General features: G+C 30.7%; 1 protein-coding gene across 2 annotated transcripts in view; it reads left to right on the forward strand.

Annotated features, from left to right (window-relative positions):
• Positions 1–25,751, forward strand: part of LOC143198924 (uncharacterized) — a 95,345-nt gene that overhangs the window by 15,351 nt on the left and 54,243 nt on the right. The window contains exons 2-3 of one of the 2 annotated variants that reach the window (XM_076408549.1): positions 11,407–12,762; positions 12,929–14,429. In XM_076408549.1, coding sequence (XP_076264664.1) covers positions 11,407–11,464 — 58 coding nt within the window. In that variant the 3' untranslated portion in view covers positions 11,465–12,762; positions 12,929–14,429. Of the gene's footprint in view, positions 1–11,406; positions 12,763–12,928; positions 14,430–25,751 lie in introns of those variants that run through there. The other variant, XM_076408547.1, reaches the window with a different exon arrangement.

A 25,751-nucleotide genomic window follows, 5' to 3' on the forward strand; every position in this document is an offset into this window, starting at 1 on the left:
GCATTAAAATGCTTGAATTTATACTTTACCGTTATAAAATCGTTTTTGTGCTATTAACCAAAATAAAAGATCAACGAAAATATTGAAGTGCGATTTATGAAGGTAATAACTAGAGTTGGGAGTCAGTAGTTGTGTCTTGAATTTCGAGTTGTGGAACTATATTTGTATTTTTTGAAGTTAGAATTGAAGATACCTCTTTTGTGATAACTTTTTGTATCGCCTCAGCGTTATTTACAATACCAAATCCTGCTTTTTTAAATCTAGGATCTAAAAATGTGGATTTCCCGCACATCGTGTTCATTTCTAAAATTGCCAGTGTTTTGTTGATGACATTTAATAGACAATTATGTAATTTTTACCCATTCACTTATTAAAATCCTGGATTTGATGGAATATTGCAATACTCTTACTAACGGTATAATTAAAGACATCGTAGGATATCTTTCGCCAGATAACTCGGTGGTCATTATTTCAATGGGTTTTAAAAATATTTTAAAAGAAAAAAGAATTCTTTAAAGAAAAACATTTTGACAAACAAAAGTCTTGGACAAAAATCCTAAAAGTTTATCAAAAAAGTATTATTTATTATACCACCCCAAAATATTACCTATTATGCCAGTCAAAAGTATCTTATTGTTTATCATTTACATTTTTTTTGCCCTCGAAAACTAGCATTCCAAAATGCTGCTATATTAATTTATAATATACAGTTATTCACAAGCAAACTACAAAATAAAACCACATATATTACATATAAATCTATATAAGCATATATTCGGCGCATTACTTTCAAGGTCGCGGCTAGGACGACACAATCGCATTGTTAAAGAAAGAAGTCGAATGAACTTGTAGAACCAAAAATAGTTACTAGAAGTAAACGACTGAAACAGTCAATAATAAAGAGTAATAAGATCAGTCGGACCGAAAACAGCGACTGAAAACAGTCACTAGTAAAAACAGTCGAACCAAAAATAGCGACTCAAACTGGAATAGTCGATAGTAAAAAGTAATCAATTACTAAACAGTCGATTGTCGATTTCAGTCGATTGTTCCCAACACTAGTAATAACCTAAATTTACCCATGGGGCACTTGTTTTGTGTTACTGTAACTGAAATAATAATTTTAGAAAGAATACTATAACATTTTTAGAACTGATGTGAGTGATTATTCGAGAAAAACTAGCTATTAAATGTGCTAAAGTATTGAACATTATATAAATATACTATCGGTATAACATTTAACACTACACTACACAAACAAGACAATCAAGTGGAGGTAATAATACTAAAGTGTACCCAATAATAGTATAATCCCCATTTGGGAATTGCGAGAATAGTATTATTGAAATCTAATGTTGCATATTTGCTAAGATAATAATGCTAAGATAATTTCAGGATACAGATGCAAATGTATGTTAATTGACAAGTCTATCAAAATATTAATTCATGGTAACTAGAACATAAAAAGGTATAAATCATATATATTTGATGGCTGCTATCAAATTACCGTGTAATATTTGGGTAAATAAAATGCACACTTTGTAATTTTGAAGTTTATTTTAATAATAGCCTTACAAATTTATAAGCACATGCAACTGCAATACTTCCTTAAGTTCTTTGCAAAATTTGTGTTTAAACATGTATGTTTGAATATATGTTATTTAAAATGTTTGATATTTCTATTAGCCATAGAAGAAACAAAATATTTTATATTAGCTTTTTGTAATCTAATCATGATGAGACTTGACTGGCGCTTGTTGATTCACACCATCGATACAGGTTAGAATGTCTAATTTCATATAAACCGTGCAATTCCACCAACACAACTACGTTCCACACAGATCTGGAACGTTTAACGCGCATATAAATTTAACATACTCTATTTTAACCGTACAATTACAATCTTTCCTGTAAAGTAAATATAAAGAATTGTCGTAAATTTTTTTTTAAATTAATTATCATAATGAAAGATTTATTTGGGGAAAACTTAGTTCTAACTCTCATAGAACTTTCAGACTGATTTGCAGTTGACAACCCAAATGTTTTCCGACGTTTCTACATTATAGGCAGGATACAAAAGCATAGATTTATATGCATGTGTTATTCTACATATATTAGATCTCTCCCTATTTAGTAGCATCATTGACCTATGATCTGGCATCAATCATTGCTAATATCATCAATAATATCATAAATACTTAATGAAATATTTGAAGAATTCAGCGAAATTTGTATATAACCATATAAAAAATTAATAGTAAACTTAACATTATCTTTATTTATATAGTTTCCAAAGAAATAAAAAAAGCCGAATCAATTATACATTAATAAGTACTTTAACTACAAAAGAACTAATTTGTTTTCCTTAAATTGCTTTTAATTTTTGTCTTAATAACGATTCAAACTAAATTACTATTGTGATACTTACTAATTAATACTACTTAAGCAATATAACATTGTAACATTCTAAACTCATAGAGAGGCTGCATGTACTTCGACTATAATTTTCAAACTAACTTAGTAAATCTCCAAATAATTATTTTCAAACACCGATTTATTCATTTTGTGACTCACATATTGTGGCTAACGCACGACAAAGTGGCGTAAAACTTTGTCGTTATACAACGATGAGGGCAATGTAATTTACAGGGAATATGCAAAATAATATAAACAGCATGAAGTATACTACATATTTTGCTGATTGGCTACAGAACTGCTACCGTGTAAATAACGTGACGCGTATCTAGCTATGTGTAATGATCGGGGAAATGTGTGATCTCTGAGATGTTTAACGTTTCACGAGCGACAATATCCACGGTAATACAAAAAACATGATGAAACATCATCAGCGAAGAGGAGTAATGGGCGAAATTAGACTTAGCTGATAGAGACCAACGAATATTAAAAATCTTTCTGTCAAGTCAACATAAAACTACCGTGGCAAAAGTGATAGCTGAATTCAACCTTGACTTGAGTAATGCTGCTTCGAAAAAGAAGTACGGGGGCAGCTCCACATAGCTAGAATCCAATTATTATATAACCTTGATACTTGATGATCTGAAGAATATCGCATGGTCTAACAAACCATCGTTTACATGACATGTTTCCTACAGATGGCTGGATATATATGGACAACCTCAAGAAAAGTCAACTATCCGGACGTTCTGCTTCTTACAGTTGAGCATGGCAGAGGTTTCGTTATGATTTTCTGTCATTCACATCGCTGGTCGGATTACTGAGAATAAAGTACTTCATACGACTAGCATAGTGCTGTCAAACACATTATAGATTTTGTTCCAATTCACACACAAAGTAATATTCGACATGCTGAATACGCAGTCACTTGCTAAATTGAATTATCTGTTATAGTTTCGGAGATATAGGCTATCCAAATTTTACATATTAAGCTCTGTTTCTCCATATAGGCCAAAATTGTAAAATGGTCTTATGAATTACGGATTCCGTTCCAATTCACATTTCAAATAATATTCGGCATGCTAATTACGTAGCTGTTTGCCAAATTGAAATGTCTCTTATTGTTTCAGATATAGGCCATCGAAATTTTACATTTTAGGCTCTTTTTTCCATATTCGGAAAACTTGAAAATTGGTCCTATGAATTATGGATTTTCATCCAATTCACACACTAAGTAATAATCGGCAAGTTGATTAAGTAAGGATTAAATTGAATTAAAGACAAATTGAATTGTCTCTTATAGTTTCTGAGATATAAGCTATTAAAATTTTACATATATCAACTATAGGCTCTGTTTGTCCACATACGATAATATTGAAAATTGATCTTTTGAATTATGGATTTTGTTCCAGTTCACGAACTAACTAATATGCCAGCCGATTACGTAGTCGTTCGCTAAATTTAACTATCTTTTATGGTTTCCTAGATATACACTATGCAAATTTTATATATTAGGCTCTGTTTTTCCATATGCGCGAAAAGAGATAATTGGTAAAACATAACATAATGAATAATAATATTCCAAAATGATTAGTGAAACTTTGTAGTTTATATATCAGTGTATTATACGCATTCGGTGAAAGTCCCTGGCCTGACACATAGATGGCGCTACTAGAATTAAATCTATATGTTTTTAGTTAGCCATAACGCTCAAAAAATGCGTGTATAGATTTGACAGCTTTCGGATCATTACTTTGTGTATTAGTCATTTTGAGTGAAGCAACTTTTGTTATTGTGAAAAAAATGGATAAAAAGGAAATTCGCGTGATGATAAAATATCGCTTTTTGAAGGGCAAAAATACAGTTGAAGCAAAAACGTTGCTTGATGCCGACTTTCCGGACACTGTCCAAGGAAAATCAACCGTCAAGAATTGGTATGCTAAGTTTAGACGTGGTGAAATGAGCCGAAGACGGTGAACGCAGAGGACGCCCAAAAGAGGTTGTTACCGACGAAAACATTTAAAAAATCCACAAAATGGTTTTGAACGACCGTAAATTGAAATTTAATGAAATAGCAGATATTCTAAAGATATCAACTGAACGTGTACATCATACCATTGACGAATATTTGGATATGAGAAAGCTTTGGACAAAGTGGGTGCCGCGCTAGCTCACTTTTGACCAAAGGCAACGACGAGTTGATGATTTGGAGTAGTCTATGAAAATGATCAAGCGTAATAAACCCTGTGTTTTTGCGTCGATATGTGACAATAGATGAAACACGGCTCCATCATTTCACTCCGGAATCCAATAGATACCCATCGAAGTGGACTGCACACGATGAGCCCGCTCCAAAGCGTAGGAAATCGCAATAGTCGGCTAGCAATGTTATGGTTTCTGTATTCTGGGATGCGCATGGAATAATTTTCATTAACTACCTTGAAAAAGGAATGACTATCAGCAGCGAGTATTACATAATGTTATTGGACCGTTTGAAGGAGGAAATAGCCGCATTTGAAAGAAAAGAAAGTGCTGCTTCACCATGACAATGCACCGTGTCAGAAGTCAGTGAAAACTATGGCAAAAATCCATCCATTCAAAAGAAATTGTATGAGATGATCACCGAAACTGAGGCCTATTTTGAAGCAAGAGACAAATCGTACTAGAAAAATGGTATCGAAAAGTTGGAGAGCCGCTATAATCAGCCTTGAAGGAAATTATGTTCAATAAAAAAAATATTTTGCCAGAAAGATGTGTTTTAATGTGGTAGGCCGGGGACTTTTCAATTGACATGTTATATTACTGCGAATGAATATGTTCATATCCTCAATGATAATGCTCCAATACACACAGCCTATAATGTTTAGTCTTGATTTGAAAATACAATTCCTAGATCTCAACATAATTGAACCGTTATGAAGAGATTTTAAGTAAGAGTAAACAGCAAATCATCAGTGTAGTTCAATATCAGTGAAGCAATTGATGAATATTTTGATACAAAAATTGAACAGCATTTCGATTGGAAACTATTCAGACATTCTACGAATCTATTCCAGAAAGAATTGCAGCTGTTTTAAAAGCAATAGTGGCTTAATAACCTTAATTAATAAATGTCATGTGTATGCCATACATTTGTATATACTTTTCTTCGACAATTCAAGGAGAAAGTCATCGATCTACCTGACGATATTGGCGATCGTATGACGTAAAATAACAAATAATTCTTATCTACCTTATTGTCGTATTTGCCCACTACTATATTAATTTTTTGATTGTTATTAAGTACGATATATACCTTCCATTCATGATTGATAGGATGAACGAGTAGTGACGTCAATAAAGCAATAAAGTGCACACTCACACTTATGGAATCGATACAGTGTTCTGTGATACTTCCGATTGTTATTGGCGTTTGATAAAACATTAACAAAATTAAAACTGTTTAACATATTAGCCGTAAACCGTTTCAAATTGACTCAACACATAGAAGACAACACAACAAGCGTAAACAGTATTACTTGTTAAAATTATATATATGCAATTCATGAAATAGTTTTACTTTCACAAAAATGTGATGCTTATTTAATGTGTTTTTATATTTATAGAAAGATTGACGTCAAAAGATCGTAATCTCTATCAATAAGCAATAAATTCAATCATAAAATCTGATATTTTTATATATACATCTACTACATTATTTCATAATAACTATTGCGTTAGAAAAAAGAAATTCATTTCATTTTTAAAAAAATGATTTTAATGGTCTTTTATATTTTTTATATTTATAGAGCCTAAACTTTTAAGAACATACCCTTAAAAGGGCTTTTCAAAATTTCAATTATTTTCAGAGATATTTCAGTAGCTCCGCATCTAAAAACGAAAATTTAAACGAGTTTTTCTCGAATTTACTTTTTTCTAGACGGTTGACATGAGATCAAGCCTTTGATCAAGTTGACAAGTCTCGGTAAATTCTCTTCGTTCTATTATATCGTATGAAAATAAAAAATGGTTCAACAAAATTTTTTTGCCAAACTGTGACTGACGTATTTTATAATTTTTTAAATGAAAATGAAAAGAATGCTGATACGAAATTTTAAGTAAATCGATTCAATAGAACTTTAGATACGTGTCAACTCTCTAAAATAATTGCGTCGATAAAAAAAATTTAAATTGTTGTTTTTAGATGCCGCGTCAATCAACTATATGCAGCTATATAATCTATAATCTAAGATATATATTTATAAAAATCATCTTAATGGCATATTACTAAATGTAAGGCTATGAATGTATGGAAAAAAATCTTTTTTTTTATTTATAGAACACAGTACACACTTCAAGTAGCATATGTCTATTAATACTTATTCAATTAATTCATATTAAAGCTCATTTGAAAGGTAGCAGCCCAAAAAAAATTATTGCTATAATATTACTATCATAAATATCATAAATATATTAAATACAGATATATTTATGCCTAAATGTCAGTATATATGTTTCAAAAGTTGAATTGTATCAATAATTGCAATAAAATATTGAATAGAAGTATATTATAATTGATTATATTATTAGTTTGTTTCATATGAAGATGAATGATTAACTAAAAAATATACTAAACAGATAAATATTTTATATATTTTTGTTCCTAACTATAAGGTAGATAATTCACATTGACAAATGTATCAAACCATGTAGTGTTGTTCTGTAAAATAAATATTTATTTTATTCATTATCAGTCCCTTAATAAATTATATATTCTTATATATTGTTGATAATATATACTAACGATGAAATAAACTTCTTTAACAGGTTTAACTATTAAATTTCCTGATATTTCGCTTGCTCATTCCGAATTCCAATTTGAATGTTTCGATAAAAAGAAAACAAAAGGTTTACAATGATTCTGCGTGAAGTTTGAAAAGTTATCTTTTTAAAGTTAAAAATTACAATTCTTAAAATTAAATATACGTTTATGGTTATCCTTAGCCAATAAATGTACAATTACACGCAAAGCTTTCAATGTTTAGGTGTGAATGGAGCTGTCTTTAAGTACGTAAACTTACGTGTAAGTGAAAGCAATCTCTTCTTTTGCCTGGAACATTTTTACTCGTAAATTGCTCTACATAATAATCCACTTAAACCATTCTCTCCTTTCATAGTTTGAAGGTGTTAATTATAAAGGCCAACGATGAAAAACTCAATTAATCAATCATTCAATCAATTCAATCTCAATAATTTTAATTAATTCATGCGTTTTTTATACCATTATTGCGAAAATGATAATGATAAAGTTATTTCACACAGATATTTTTATACACCACACAGCACCTATGAGAAACAGGTTTAAGCGTTTTTTATATAGTGGTAACCCCTGTAGGTATAATCCACCTAATTAGCAATTGTATATCCAAGTAAAATTTTATAGCTTTATTAGAGAAGTTAATTACCCTTTTACATCTAGTTCTTGTTTCCTTCGTTGCTGTGTTTCCGTGTCAAGTTATTTTGAAATCACTGTATTTCTCCTTAAGTTCCGATTCTTCTGTTCATTTTAACCAAATGCTATATTCTAAACAACTACACACATATCTATCACACTCTACAATAGAATTTCCTACAAATATCTTATATTAATTATATTCTCCCCTTTTTCTATTGCCACTGAACTTGGTATCTTTTTTCGAGCCCATTTATAAAAAGTAAAATACATAAAACACAATAAAACATATAATTTATATTTACCTACCAAAAATTTGAAATAGTTCAGTCTTCAACATGGTATCTTCGACCATATTTTGGGAGCCATACCTTAATCACAGCCTTTGCCGTTCCACAAGTGTGTGGTGGATCAATAACAATATGTGTATCGTCCCTTCAAGTAACTTAAGAGCTGATTTTCAAACCAGAACTAAAATATGTTATGATTCATTTCTCCATGGTAGTCGCCCTTGTACTTGGAGGAAAACACTAACTCTACTCCAGGAATAAAACCACCCAAACTAAAAAAACCAATCAAATATTATTCTTACTTTTATTTTTTCCATAAACGTTTGTTGTCTTTACAATCGTTTAATTAGCGTTTTGCCAAGAATATATCCATGCCTCATCTAGATATACAAATTGAAATAACTATTTTTTAAATATATTTTAATTTTATTATATCCTTTTAAAATTTATATTTTAAATTTTTAATTAAAATTAATTTGTGAGAGTTCCATTAGATCTCTTTGTGGGTTATCTTTACACAATTTAAATCCTGTGTATCCTAACAACGTATGGGAGAAGTTACATCCATCAATGAAATGGAGCTGAATACAAGTAAGTTTTCTATGGATACTCCTCATACTAAGAATTTTCTCTGAAACAGTTGTATTAAACTATGTTTATATCGAAAAAATTAGTTAACTACTATAAACTGCAGCAAACTTGATATTTGATAATGTTAATACTTATTTCTTTAACGCATTTTAATGGCTTACCATATCACTAATGTTTTAAAGAATTTTGTAATAATTTGATAATAAGATCGACCAGTATAAATATTAATCGAATTTAAAGTAGCGTTGGGACTATCGACTGGAAACATTCGAAACAGTCGATAGTCGCAAAACACTCGAAACAGTCGATAGTTAAAATTACGACTGAAAATAGTAATTACTATTTGTACGGTTCGACTGTTTTTTTTTTCATTCCTGATATTAGACGAAGATGTAGGAATTTTTGTCCGTATAAATTATGAGATAGGAAAGGACGGATATAAATGCTTGAAGCAGTTAATTTTAAATGTGCTTATATTCTCCAATGGTAATATAAGCGAGACGGAGATGTATATATATATTCAATCACGTGCTAATTTTAAAAAAGAAAACGAAAAAAATATTACTAATTTCTATTAACATGTAATAAATAATATATAATTTTAAAGGAAGTAGGATTACTTTTATACTGAATGTTTTGTGGATTTGTAAAAGGGAATGGAATAATAACACCACAAATGTTTTATCGTATTTTAATATATTAATTGCTATTTTTAAATAACATAATATAATAAATATAAATAATACAATACAACAAACGAAACAAAAAAACTAGAGATGTTCAATAACCATAACTACTAAATAAAATGTAAACGTATACTTAATCATTGAAAAATTTAATCCATGACGAACCTAAAAATGATCGTATAATAACAACCAGACCCTTTTTAAATAAAAGTTTTATTTATTTTTAAGAGAAATATTTTTAAATTATTGTTCAGGAATATTACCACTTTCAACTTTACTCCCATGAGGCGATTTCTTCGACCGTTAATTATTTGCCTAGATTTTGAAAAAACTCGTTCCGAGGGGACAGAGGTTGCGGGTATAGAGGAATATTTTACGTGTAACTAATATAATTCAAGTATTGTCATTTTATGGGCTTGCCAAAAATCCAATGGGTTTTCTAAATGCCCAATAAATGGCATTTCCATATACTGTTTAATCTGTAAAGTTACTGCAGTACTTGGAGTAATTACTTCTTCCATTCTAGTCATTTTTTTGATCAAAATATCTCCAGATGTCAATACATTCTTGGTCAGTAGTTGTGTCTTGAGTTTCGAGTTGTGGAACTATTTTTGTATTTTTTGAAGTTAGAATGGAAGATACCTCTTCTGTGATAACTTTTTGTATCGCCTCAGCATTATTTGCAATACCAAATCCTGCTTTTTTAAATCTAGGATCTGAAAATGTGGATTTCCCGCATATCGTGTTCATTTCTAAAATTGCCAGTCTTTTATTGATGACATCTAATAGACAATTTTGTATTTTTTTCCCTATTCACTTGTAAAAATCCTGGATTAGATGGAATGTTTCAGTACTCAGTACTTATTATTAAGACATCGTGGGATATCTTTCACCAGATAACTGGGTGGTTATTATTTCAATGGGCTTTAAAGTTGAACACATTCTGTTAAGATAGTCCATTCGTTAACATATAAAAACTGTGGTGTTCTTCTTAATAGCCATCAAAATGAATTGTTGAATAGTAGAGTTTTCCTATCAGAAAATGTATTTATTACAAATATTTAATATACTTTATTCATCTCTTTACCGTTAATATTTTTAAAAGAAATTTAACAACTGCTACTGCAAAAAATTCTTCAAATCTTTTAGAATCGATGCAATTTCTGAAAGCAACAAACAAAAGGCTTGGATAAAAATCGTGAAAGTTTATCAAAAAAGTATTACCTATTATACCAGCCCAAAGTATTACCTGTTATACCAGTCAAAAGTATCTTACAATTTATCGTTTATAATTTAATTTTTTTGCCCTCGAAAACTAGCGATCCAAAATGCTCTTATATTAATATACAACATATAGTTATTCACAAGCAAACTACAAAAAAACATAAAACCACATATATACATAAAAAAATTATATAAGCATAAATTCGGCGCATTACTTTCAAGGTCGCGGCCAGGATGACACAGCCACATTGTTAAAAATCAGTCGAATGAGCCAATAGAGGCGAAAATAGTAACTAAAATAAACGACTGAAACAGTCGATAGTAAAAAATAGTCAATTACTAAACAGTGGATAGTCGATTTCAGTCGATTGTTCCGACACATCAAACAACCTGTACCAATCTATGCCTTTTTAACTATTAAAATGAGGAAGAACTATCTGCTCCGTGTTTAAAATGAATTAAACATTTTTGTAAAATGCATTTAGCAGCTATTTGATGTCGTGTATTGGATGTTTTATTGGAATAACTATAGCATCGAATCATGCACCAAGGAAGCAGAGTATTTTTCAAATCTTAATAAACTATTTTTCCGCTTATATATTAGGACATAAACTCAAATATCCTCACACAAGTGAAACTTTGAAAGTATAAAATGGTCATGAATAAAAAGCTAAAAGCTTTCAAAATAATATACAGAAAGCACACGATAACATTCTTTCTTTATCCTAATATTTTATTGCTTTTAAACATTGTTATCTCTTATTTTCAGCCACAACAAGGGTTACAACCCCTGGAACCTACCCTCGGTTACGGCGACGGGTGAATAACACAGGCTTCCACCTCCGAAAGTCGCATTTTGGAGGAATACCCATCAGTCGTCCTCCAGGTCCAACAATCCGGAGGCTTCGTTTACAGGGTTCGATTTCAATTCGTTTTTTTCTAAATGAGTTACCTGACAGTGCACGTGGGCGTTTTTTTAAAGGTGAGTACTTAATTTCCCTTCTATACTCTCATTGGTGTGAAAACATCACAATAACTTACCAAAAAATGTTTAGAAATTCATTGATTTTATCTCAAATCCAGACAGCAAGTTGCTTATTTAACACAATAGACGACATTTTTGCATATGAGATAACAAATATTTATTATTACCTTTTATCAAGCAATTCAAAATATGTTAAGTATTTTAATTGTTTAATTTAGCTCATATTTTATTAATATATTATAATATCTTAAAATATGTTTATCCTTAATCAAATTTGCATAAAATATATTACATTGTATAATACTTTTGTTATTGATGTTAATGTTTAAAAATATTTAAATAACAATATGTATTGTGTTTTGTATTCCAACAAAATTATATGAATATAAATATTTCTTTTTTATTATAACATATACATTTTGGGTAATGATTATTCACATAATCAGTTGAATTTAAAACCTTTTGTATTCTATTTGTATACTAACTAGCTCGAGCTTATAGTAGGAGAAGGAAAAAAAACAACCCTAAATTATCTTTTTTTCTATGAGTTTTCATTTTTTGAAAGCACATATTACAAATGATGATTACCTAGAACTATCTAGTAATTTTTCAGACGTAAAATTATTGGCATTTGAAGGATTTACTCCCACAGGTGCACTACACATAGAATAAAAGCCCTACAGAATTTTCTCAACTTACTGTATTAGTTCAAAGGATTTTTGTCTTTTCAACCTCCGGATAAATTTACTGTTGTGGAGCAATTGTTGTACTTTGACGATTTTGTAGTAACGCATTCTCGTAAGATAGGTTTTAATTATATTGTAATAGATAATTGTGGTATTTTTGTAAATAACAGTTTAAATTCAGATTATCGTCCAACAAACGACCACGTTTCCTTCCCAACATGCTATTTCCTCTTGAGTTTTGCATCCAGTGTCAAGCTCAAGTATTTATCAATTATTTCTCTAAAACCAATTATCACTGCCACGTAGTCTATTTTTTAAATGTAAAAACCATATGTGTAAACTTCGTGCATACAATTTTATTCATGTCTTAGTCCACTCAATATGTTGATAGCTGTTTGTGCTCTACTTATAGTCTCTGTCTCAAGCTGTAGCAGTATCATTAGTAAATGTGACTGTTGTTACTCTTTCACATTCAGAGATATCACTTGTATAAACTAAATTTATTTTCAGTGTTAATTAATACTCATCCGTCATATTTTCACATATCATAAATAATTCACAAAAAAAGGAAAAGTCATACAATCAATGTTTTGGAGGTAAAATATTATTATTATTGTAAGTGTTATTCATTAATTTATATATTACGTAGGGTACCTAACCATAGCACATTGTACATAAATAAATTTATTATTATAAAGTTTAAGAAAGAAGAAAAAATAAAAATCCATAAAATACTTAGCTATACAATACAATGGAAATGATACGGCTGTCTAATGGTATTATATTTATAATTTTACACGAACATTTAGGCATATATAAATTGTGTCTCTTAGACTTGCCTTCCGGATTGGAACAACAGAGCTTTGCCATAAACCTTTGCTCTCTCTCTCTCTCTCTTTGTCTGTGTGTGTGTCTCTCTCTATAAAATCCCCAAAGAGGATATAATCAGACAATTGAAACCTGCAGGGAGCTAACATCTCCCATAATGTTAAACCTTCATGCAATCTGAGCTGCTCCCATCACTTCACAGTCTTAAAGAGAACGAGAACATCCTCATTCTAGCAATTAAATGGACTTTTTAGCAGTGAACTTTCTTGTTTGTTGTGATGCTTCAGTATTCCGTTCTGTTGTTTTTTTTTCTCTTTACCAAAGTCGTCACCAGAATGCAAATAAGAATTTAAAAATAATCAAAAAATCATAACAAAATACCAAATAACCTCTCATCACTTCCAAGAACAACTCTATCAAGAAGTATTTAGAGCCCCTGTGATCTCTTCCATATTTTTTATCGCAGCCAACATCCTTTTGTAATATTATAAAAACTAAGCTATAGCTACCTCTCTATTAAATTATTCTATCTAGTTTAGATATGTGGAAATCTCTGTCACTAGGACTCACTGAATGGACAAATTAAGCCTCCCTGAGTCTGAGAGACCTTGAGTCAAAATGTTCAAAAATTCAAAATTAATTTCCCCAAAATGAGCATAGCTTGAAGGATATAAATAAAAAAAGTTCTACAAATTAGACCAAATAATGTTTTTAATCCGCAGGCTGTTTCTTCAGAAGATGTTTCAAGCGCTACCAAACTTAAAAGAGATACGTAACAGGTGTCTGATCCATGTGAGACTGATAAAGTCTAGCAGGAGAATGACAATGATACAGATAATAACGACATTTTAAAGATCGACACAACCAACTGTGCTGCTCAGTGCATGAGCATTAGTTAAAACACTTAGTTCAATAAAGATGAAGTTTGAACCATTTAACAAGGCTTTTTTTAAAAAAGGCAAGAGTAGTCTATATAGATTTTGTAGGTACTGGTTCTTCAATTATTCTGATAGACTAGATGAGCGTCAATATTAGGTAGGGCCTTCATCCTGCGTATAAGTGTTGCAAAACCTCGGCTAGTTTTAGACAATAAACGCGGCAGAGTTAGTGTTTAGTGAAACCTGAAGCTCCTCAAGTGAATAAAAATAAGAAGGGTTTATTAAATGATAATGAATTAAACATAAAACATGGGCTCAACACTTCAATTAAAACAATCATTAACTGAATATACAGAAGCAACGAGCGTCATTTAAATGTATAAGAGTCAAAATAAATAAAGAAAGAAAAAATAAAGTTGAAATAATTAATTTCTACTATACATAGTATATCTATGAATACAACCTAATTTCTAAGTAAAAATTGTTCTTAGATAGAGTGAAAACTATATAATGTTATGATATCTGAAAATTTCCTTAAAAAATAAGAAGCATTTAATTAAAACCATTGAAGATCCAATAATTGATTAAATGAATTAAAAACATTTCCTATCGAATGGTTTAGTATATAGCCATAAAATTCAGATAGTATACTATCTCGGTAAAAGGAAATGTTCATACATTTACCGAACATATGTTTCATTTCAGCGACAGACATCAAAAGCAGCTCGATTGTATTAATAACCAATTGAAGCCTGCTTATAATGATAAATTATATAAATTAGAAACCGTTATATTTATCTTTCTGATCTTCTGCTACTAATGGTTTCTTTTGCCGCTGCCACACGACAGTTGAGTATCCGATCAATGTGCGTCAAAGTCAATGAACTTGTTCAGTAACTAAATGTGACTGATGGTTCTGCATTAGTTAGTCCGAGCAATAGTAGCAACGAAACCATTGTAAACATAACAATAACAGTTATTACTATGCTAAAACGAAATGAAAAAAAGAACTGTACGTCTTTGTGTGTGCCAGTGTGTGCTCGTTGACCTTTCATGGATTTTAGGCTTCTCTGTATTTCATTTCCATTCGGTTTTTGACAGGATTTCTCTTCAAGATGATAAATTAAATAGTGTGTCCGTCATAAACCAACGCTGTAAAATTTAACAGGGTTCATCAAGTTTTAAGATACTATTATTTTACTAAACTGGACGTTTTTATTTGTTATATATTACAATATATTGCGATTATTCTTTTTACGTCTAAACTGACACTAGTTTAAAAGCTTTTTTGTCGAAAATATTTTTTCAAACGTGTTAACATAACATCCCAGGTTCTACTGAACCGATTAACATGAAATATAGAGTGAGTGAGGAGTAAAAATCTCTATATATTCTTCTATTTTATCGAAATAAACTATAACAAAATTTGATTTTTGTTGAAGAACTGGTTAAATTGGTTCGGTTCTTTTTTTTCTTTGATATGATAAAATAATATATGCCCTTTGTTGATATATGAGAATTTACTGAACGAATTTACTTGAAAATTGGGGTATGCCTCCTTTATACATTCTTCTATCGTATCAACGTAAACTATAACAACATTTAGATTTTTACTATTTTTAAAGAATTTGTCTCGTTTATTCGAACAAGCGTAATTAGATGAAAATAAATTCGTTCAGCTTTTTTTCTACTTCGATACGATAAAATAATATATGCTCTTTATTGGCTCTATCTCGGAATCATTATGTCCAGGAATTATTGGTCATAAAATTGTTTACAAAGATTATCTTGTGATATTGATCATTGTGATGTAAAATAAAACAGTTAGATTTCAACTAACAGTTTATTGTTCTCTCGAATTTAAACGACGATTTTCCATTACCATTTGGTTCAGTTTAATACGATTTAATATGATATGAGCTAAATATGATTTACTTTACATATTAATCTCTTTTACATACGCTACATCATTCATATATATTTCAGAGTACATTCTTTGTTCAATGTTTTTAAACATTACAATAATCACAAAACAAACACACACATTTTGAATATTGAACAACTTTCAACAGACATAGTCCATAAAATAAAGATACTTAAACTGCGATGTCCCATATATAAAATTGTAACCAAATTTTACGCGTCCGAATCACCAGGCAACAAGCCAGCAAGCTAAAATATTTAAAAAAAGGATTTTAATAGAATATGTTAATTAGATATTAGTTAACACCGAATGAAACATTTTCAAAACATAAAAATATTATCTAATCTGATTATTATTATGTTTAACAAATGTAACAACTATTTACCCAATAATATAATTTTAAATGAGAACATACTGAAATGTTTATTTTATTAGATATTAAATATAATAAGTATAAATCTCAGTACCAACTCAATTCCAAGAATCATCCCAGAAGACATCCAGTCTTAGCCTGCCTGGTTACGGGCGTGACTGGGATCATTTTCCTTGTCGGATTTTGCACTCTTGCCTAAAGACAATCACAAATATTTAACAATCACAAGCATAAATTGACGACCATGCCCCAGCAGGATTCCAACCCGCGACTATTGCAATAGTAGGTGGACCTTCCTGTCGCCTTTACCACTGCGCCAACCAAGCCGGCTTTTTTTCTGTTCTTATTGCAATGTCCTGGTGGGATACCGCAGATAACTCATGATATTTAAAAATACTGGTATTTGTTAGCATTCAGAAATTTAGTTAAATAAAGTGTTGTATATAATTTTGGTAACTATTTAAAAAATCATGATCAGCATCAATTTAACAATTTTTGCTTGCAATATAACCTATAAGCACTTAATTCTTAGTCTTTTTGGTACAGTATTGTCTCAGTTAAACGCACATATTCGTCTGTTTCAAATCTGTGGAAAATATTGTTATAATTATCAGTTTTCACACCTCTCAATTTAGTTTCTTTAATGAATATTAAGCTGATTTAATGAACGACACTGATTCTATTATTAAACTTGTAGCCATTTTTTCGATTTCGATAGATTAAAGCAAAATATCGATGAAAATATAGAAACTACGTATTTAAATTCAATTAGCGATATAAATTTAATCACTATTTCATCATACATTGTATAGATCAAGTAAATGTCTTCCACATATATGTCTAACAGGTGAGTCGAAAAGTCCCCGGTCTTCCATAGTAAAACACACTTTTTTGGCAAAATTATTATTTTTTATTCAACATAATCCCCTTCAGGGGTTATACACTGATTATAGCGACCCTCTAAAGTTTCGATACCATTTTTGTAGTACGATTTGTACTTTGCTTCAAAATAGGCCTCAGTTTCGTCGATCACCTCTTCATTCGACGAAAATGTCTTCCAAGCGAGCATTCTTTTGAGATATGAGAACAGGAAATAGTCACTGGGAGCCAGATCTGGAGAATATGGTGGACGAGGAAGCAATTCGAAGCACAATTCATGGATTTTTGACACGGTGCATTGTCTTGGTGAAGCCACACTTTCTTTTTCTTTCAAATGCGGCCGTTTTTCGGCGATTACGTTCTTCAAACGGTCCAACAACGCTATGTTATAGTCGCTGTTGATGGTCCTTCCTATTTCAAGGTAGTCAATGAAAATTATTCCATGCGCATCCCAAAATACAGACGACATAAACTTGCCAGCCGACTGTTGCGTTTTCCCACGTTTTGGAGCGGCTTCATTGTGTGCTGTCCACTCGGTTGACTGTCGATTGGACTTCGGAGTGTAATGGTGTAGTCTGCTCTTTCAATCAGTTTTAATTTACGGTCATTCAAAATCAGTTTGTGGATATTTTTAATGTTTTCGTCGGTAACAACCTCTTTTGGCCACTGCGTTCACCGTCTTCGGTGCTCATTTCACCACGTCTAAATTTAGCATACCAAACCTTGATGGTTGATTTTCCTGGGGCAGTGTCCGGAAACTCTGCATCAAGCTAAGATTTTGCTTCAACTGTATTTTTTCCGTTCAAAAAGCAATATTTTATCAACACGCGAAATTCCTTTTTATCCATTTTTTGACAATAATAAAAGTTGCTTCACTCAAAATGCTATAATTCACAAACTAATGATCCAACATCTGTCAAATATATACACGCATCTTTTAAGGGTTATGGCTAACTTAAGAACATACTGATTTAATTCAAGTAGGGCCATCTATGTGTCAGGCCGGAGACTTTTCGAATGACCTGTTTCAATCATCTAGTCTTCTCTGAAGTTTGATGTAGAAGCTCATAGGAAATTCGTATAAGAAGTAAAAGCAAAAAAGTTTTCCATCTTTTACTTTCGTTTGTCAAACTAAACTAAACCACGTGTATGCTATAGGATAAACTTTTGGAAGAGAATTCATTCAATTTAAAACTCACATTCTGGAAAACAGCGATTTTGTTTTGTATCTGAATGTAAAGTAATAAATATTTATTTAAAATTATATATAAAAAATAAAAGAAAAACACATATAACCTAAGATGTCGCAGATCAAAAGAAATCTGTCGGTTTTTTTTATACCTCCGATACTCAAAAGTCACTAGATCTCACAGTAAGAACATTTTGGTTACAACTGCGCCTAATTAACTTCCCAGTTTTTGTATATTTTGCACCCGGTACATTACTCTGGAATCTATAAATTATGTGTACAATTGTCGTTATTGTCAATATATACTCAATTCTGTACGCTGTAAGTTCATAGTAGTTTGAGAATTTATTTACTGAATGCATTAGTATTTTTCAAATATGTTAAAAGTATTATTTAATTCCATATCAAATTCTTGCCTATTCTTAATTAAGTACCTAGACTTATTAGTCATTAATCGTTATTGAATTAGTAAATTTTAAATAATAGAAAAACGAACAAACAATTGAGTAATTACAAGAAATTGACGACTAACTTAATGTCATAAAGTAAATATTTTTTGTATAATATAAATATCCTTCTTCGGTGCAATTCATCTTCATTATTAAATAATCAATACTCCATTCACACTATTAAACGCCTCACTCAAAATAATTTTTGAAGGTATCAGTAGTCAATTTTTATTTTAATTTGCTGACTTTAGATTATTTCTTAAGCACGCTTATCGATTATTTTAATGAAATATCTGTATATTGTCCTCTGCAAAAACCAATATATTCTCTCAAAACTTTTCCATATAGGTTTGTTAAGGTTACTAATTGCTTTTGCATTACAAGTAATAATTTAAAACATCAAGAAAGATTGCGTGAACACCAGTTGTCTCTGTATCTAAGCACGTCAGTGGAAGTACACCCATCAAATGCTAATAAAGTTTGGGTCTGATATTTTAGAATAATATGAATAATATAAAGAACAAATTACTAGATAGTTATAAAACTACTTTAGAAAAAACTAGTTATAAAATGTTTGCTTTATATATATATATATATATATATATATATATATATATATATATATATATGTGAACATGGCTCACATTGTGTATACTGCTGGTTAACACATACAGGGTTTGACAAAATAATATGAGCACCATGCAATATAGTAGATCTTCTTGCATGCTGGAAAAACTGCTTCTGTGCAAATAATGCACTGAGTATATTTTGCTCAGTTTACATACCATGTCTTGTACAATCATGTAATGTAATATACGCTTAGTTCTATAACGATTAAAACAGGCGACGTGGCATGTGTGTGTTAATGCGAATGAATATCATAATATCATTTTTATCTTCACAATGGAGATCTTAATATGCTTAGCATAACACTGCCATATTCTAAGATTTATCATCTTATATCTTAATTGTACGCGCCCTTACACAGCCAAAAATATCCAACATTGATTTGAGGATCCTCGCAATATCATTAAAAATCTTCCCTGGCCTGCATAATCGCCAAACCTCAATATAACTGAACTGATATAATGGGATTTTAAGCAGAAAGTGAGGAGTAAATTTCTATTTCCAACATCAATGTAACAACTGGCAGATGTTTTAATACAAGAATGGTACAACATTCAGACACTACTCAGACACTCTACGAATCTATTTCGTCAAGAATTGCAGCTATTAATTATTAATTATTAAATAAAGATTGTATATATGCTAGGTAGTTATATTTTTTTGTCCATGTTGTGTATATGGTTCTATTCTTGTTTAAACAACATATTGAAAAGATACTGTTTTCAAATACAAGTGTAGCACACATATACTAAAAGATTTATATTAATCAAAATGTTCTTCAATATGCATGAACTTTCTGAAAAGTCCGGTAGTTTGTGCTAATTCGTTTAGAATTTGTTCTATTGTTTTTTGAAACTGTATGCACATTTATTTAACTACATTATAGATACTTTACATATTATAGTACGTATACGGCGGATTATGGATATTCCATATAATATTATTGCCTTATCTCTCTTATATCTGAAATATATATGGAAATATATGGAATATATAAGGATGTATATAACCATAGTATATGATATATATAACAATTCATTTCGGTCCACTTTAGATAATTATATGTCCGCTTGGTTGCCATAGTGAACAAGACGACAGAACGGTCCTCCTACCACTACGGCAGTATTTGATTAGTGATTTTTGTAGTATTTTGTATCTCGCTTTCATTACCTGTCAGGAAAATATCAAATTTTCTACAGTAATAGCAAATGGCATTGAAAAATATATTTACTATAGTCCGAACCAAAAGAAATAATGGATTAGTCTGGGGAAGCCATCCATATTACCCCTGGAGAAAAATATTTATGACCAAAATATATTATTGTCACTATTGTACTGCCACTAAAGTGTCACTAAAGCTGACCTAAATTGTTACTTTAGATGTGTACTGACGTCAATTGAACAAACTCGCAAACAAACAAACACACTATATATTGTTGTAAAAGAAAAACAGCAACAGCAAGTAACAGATGCAAAATCATCACCTTGCATGACAGTCTCGGCAACAATTTTGAAGAATACACTACTGTAGCTCGAACTAGAATTTCTTCTTATACAAATATGTCGTCTTCTGAGTACCGCTTGTTTAGATTGATTGCACACTAGCATAACTAGTATATTTGCTTGGCTGGCACACAGTTTCAAAATACTAAACAAGTACGGAAAGGTATAAATAACTAAATCATTGCTAAGCCGGCATTATTCTTTCGAAACTGTACCATCATATTACCATAAATATAGCAAAAAGTTGTAGAAAATAATGGAAAATACTTTATCAACGTATACTTATTTTACTACGTATACCAATTTTTATCGTTAACTGCCTTTTTAAGTAAAAACTGAATCAGTAGGTCTCGGATTGGTTTTGACGTGATTAATTATTCTGGTATTCCTTAAAAACCTGAGTTCATATCAATAATCAATAATGAGATGATACAGACATCAAACACCACTCTATCCTGATAATACCAAATATTTAGTTAATTCATGAATGTTATTGCCTTATTTCTGTGACTAATATTATATACATAGTTAATTATCAAAGCATGACCTGTTTTAGTTAAAACTTCTAGTAAGATAACATAACACTATCTTCTGTATTAATTAATATTTTAAATCTAGAAAAACGTCAAGTGTTACTCGTTGAAACATCAACAAGAAATAATTTATTTTTTTATACGATATTGCAACATAAAAGGTTTTCGTCATAATCGTACTTTATGGCGACTTGCCAATAAAATTCCTTCTCAGTATTAGCTGGATCTATCGTGATTGTTCAACACCGGCCTCCACAATAGGTTGTAATATTTTCTGAATTTATTATTGGGCACGTTTTAATACGATAAACTGTCGATCATAAAAGTGCTAAAACGTAATCAAGAAACGCGATAATTTAAACAAAAGTCGTTATCGTTTTTTATATACCTTAAAATAACACTATAACTTGAATTATACAAACAAAGGTATAGGTAATACATTTTACCAATATCCAAACGACTTATACCTTAAAAATAAATTATTAACATTATAATATCAGTTATATAAAAAAAGACATAGGCAGTATATTTTACCAAACTCCAAACGACTTATTCTACGAAAATAAATTATATTTGTTATATATAAAACCGCAGTAAGAATCACCTGATGTCCCACTCTGAAAATCACATAATTACAACTTTACACATATTACTAAAATGAATAATAATAATGAAGATCTTCCTACGTACATAGATTAATTACAAGATTAATATTTCGATTTACTTGTACATATACTTACATAAATTTATGATAATTTTTATATCAATGGAAAATGTTCATAAACTTACAAAGTAAACAGTAATAATCAGGCACATGGCAAAGAGATTGTAGTTCTTATATTCAATAAGATACGGATCCTTTAATATACACATTTAAGTTATGCCAATACCTATTGTTATACAAAGCATGTAAATAGATCAGCTGCCGAAACCTATCAAACATTTTCGGAAACTTAGAGTGCTGCTTGTTCATCATATAACAGTTACCGCATTCAATTTCTACGCTTTAAAAGTGGCAATTTTGATACAAATAACAAAGAATGACCTGAAGGATCAAAAAATCCAAGACAATTGCAAGACTTACTGAAAGAAAACTCAGCTTGTTAAGGACGTTGGAGAGATAAATGAGTAATATTGTTAATTATATTTGTAAAACTCTAATAATTATTTCCTAGAATACCGTTTTTATAATATCTGCATTTCTATAGCTTCATAATGGAGTCTTGGATCTCTGGCATATTGCGGGTCAGTTTTTGATCGCGTTTTGTTGCCACTACTTGTTGCCTCTGACTTATTTGAAATTTGTTTTTATAACATCTTAATTAGATACGCTTAGTACAATCTTAATTTACAATTAATTTAATACTACGTTTCCTATAGACTTGGATTAACTCACAAGCAAGATGAGTGCGAGAAAATACATCAATACGTATTCCTCAATTATAAAATTATAATAACTTATAGTTATAGTTTATACTAAAGGTATATACTTTATATATGTTCGTATGATTTTGTTCGCAAACTGAGTTCCGAGGTAGTCCAATTGGAACCAAATCAGGATCGATTGGGGGGAAGGGACGAAATCGAGGGAAATGCCCATACAGGCTCGTGCCTTTGAAAGCACATACAAAATTTTCACATATTTTTTATCTCAAATAACCAGATATTTGTGTATAATGTTACTGCTGAGCTGATGTGATGAAAAATTCGTTCAGTGCAAAAGCAATTCAATTTGCACTTTAAGTACGAACTATAGTGTATAAGACCTCGTAGAAATATTGTAGACAACAACTTCTATAATGTAATGGTTAAAGCGTTTAACTCTCAAGCGGAGGTCGCGGGTTCGATTCCTCGCGCTTTTTGTTGTTTATCCCGGGGCCTGAAGCGCTTCTTCTTTTCAATAATTTTCTCTTTATTCCTACTTTTTCTCATACGGACTGCACCTTTACTTGGCCTAGTCATTGTAATATTAAATAAAATAACTTCGCAATTTATTGTGTAATAGATATTTAAAAGTAAAACAATAAAAAAAACAGTAAAAAGAGAAAAATAAAATATTTCTAACAAAAAAATTGAACAGACTTCTAAAAATAAATAAGAAACTCCCTAAAAATGAAAAAATAATCAAAGTTAGACATTTAGCACAAAAAGAGAACGTTTTAAAATAAAATATGTATATAATAATCCATGTAATAACAAAATAAAAATAAACAAAAACCTCATTTAACCTATCTAACATACTGCACGTATTTTATATTTAACTACATACACACAATTTAGCTTAATACCTACTTAAACCTATTTGTCTATTTACAATATTATTTCAACTACTACCTAACTATCAACTAATCACTTTGAAGTCGGTATCGAGCCCAAACAATACAAAAATAATAATATAATTTTGTGACAAATAGATATATTAAATTACCAACAAAACAAATCTAAATAATTAATCTAATTTAACTGTTTGGGTTCGGCATCGACGTCAAAGTAGTCAGTTGATAGTAGTTAAAATAATATTGTAAATACATAAAAAGGTTTAGGTAGGTATTAAACTAAATTGTGTATATGTAGTAGAATATAAAATATCTGTAGTAGATAGATTAAATAAGGTTTTTGTTTATTTTTATTTATCACAACGATTATTATATACATATTTTATTTTAAAGCGTCCCTTTTGTGTAAAAAATCTAAGTTTGATTATTTTAAAATGTTCAGTGAGTTCCTTATTACTTTTTGAATTCGGTTCGATTTTTTTTTGTTAAAAATATTTTATTTATACGCAGATAGCATTCAAAGGTGATAGTACCGATGGTTGATCACTGTCTCTATTAACAAAAACAATAAATTCGTGTATTCTCTACTTTATTTCTAAGGCATTAATTTGATGATTTGATTACGGCTATATTTCAATTTCATTTTAGTTGAATAGAAAAAAAAACTATTTTACGGTCATTACATCTTCTTTAAAACGAAAACTAATGCTTGGAACATTAAAGCTAGAGAATTCGAATAAATTAAACCGGCCCGTTTATTGTTAAAGGCATAAAAGCAGTGAAAGGGCCCTAAAAAAAAGAGTTCACAAGGTAATCAGGAACAATTTAAGATAAATTGGTACATTTCAACGTCAACAGCCAGCCGACGGTGGCCCCTGTCATTCACCCCAGGCATTTGCATTTGAATTCGGACGTTTGCGTGCGGAACAGGAAGACGACCATTTCGCTGCAAGGCAAAGAGCGGCATTCATGGCGGTTTCAAATAGAATCGGCGCTGTGAACTCGTGACCTCCGCTGCTACAGCGGCTGTTCTCGCTCGATATCGATATGGCACGTATTATTACGTACTACGAAACAACGTTTTCTTTCACTATTATCTCCGCTGTTGCTCTTTTGGTTTCCGATGTTGTTCTTGTTGTGCTATTCTATTAACAATTAATTAAATTAATAATAATAATAATTAATTATTATTCATCGATTAAGATATTGTAAGGCCTATAAATTTGTTTTAAAGTATTTTTTTTGATTTGAAGCCTTATTGTGAAACATTGTACGATGCATTTCATTTAAAGTATTGTCAGGCAATTTTTGGAATCCATCTAGAAAGAATCATGTGTCTTTTTTCATTATTTGAAATTTTTATTCGGGCATATTCGAGGATATCTGACTCGAGCCAATTTTTCGTATCTTCATAAGAAGCGAAGCGCTACTTAGATAGGTCCACGACTCATATATCGCTACATCAAGTTTGTTACACCCAACCAGGTGAAACGGCTTCAATAAAACAGTAAATATACAAATAAACTTCAGTAAAACACATTATCTTGGCAAAATTAGTTTTTTTTTCAATATAATTCCCTTCAAGGGTGATACACTGATTATAGCGACCCTCCAACTTTTCGATGCTATTTTTGTGGTACGATTTGTCCTCGGCTTCAAAATAGGCCTCAGTTTCGTCGATCACCTCTTCATTTGACGAAAATTTCTTCCCAACGAGCATTCTTTTGAGATCTGAGAACAGGAAATAGTCGCTGGGGGCCAGATCTAGAGAATACGGTGGATGAGGAAGCAATTCAAAACTCAATTCATGAATTTTTGCCATCTGTGCAGTCCACTCGGATGACTCTCGATTGGATTTCGGAGTGAAATGATGGAGCCATGTTTCATCCATTGTCACAATCGACGCAAAAACTCAGGTTTATTACGCTTAATCATCTTCAAACACTGCTCCGAATCATCAACTCGTCGTTGTTTTTGGTCAAAA

This window comes from Rhynchophorus ferrugineus, unplaced genomic scaffold (genome assembly GCF_030347505.1).
Source record: "Rhynchophorus ferrugineus isolate W39M unplaced genomic scaffold, kcgeb_rfMv2 rfM6, whole genome shotgun sequence".
NCBI classification, from domain to species: Eukaryota; Metazoa; Arthropoda; class Insecta; order Coleoptera; family Curculionidae; genus Rhynchophorus; species Rhynchophorus ferrugineus.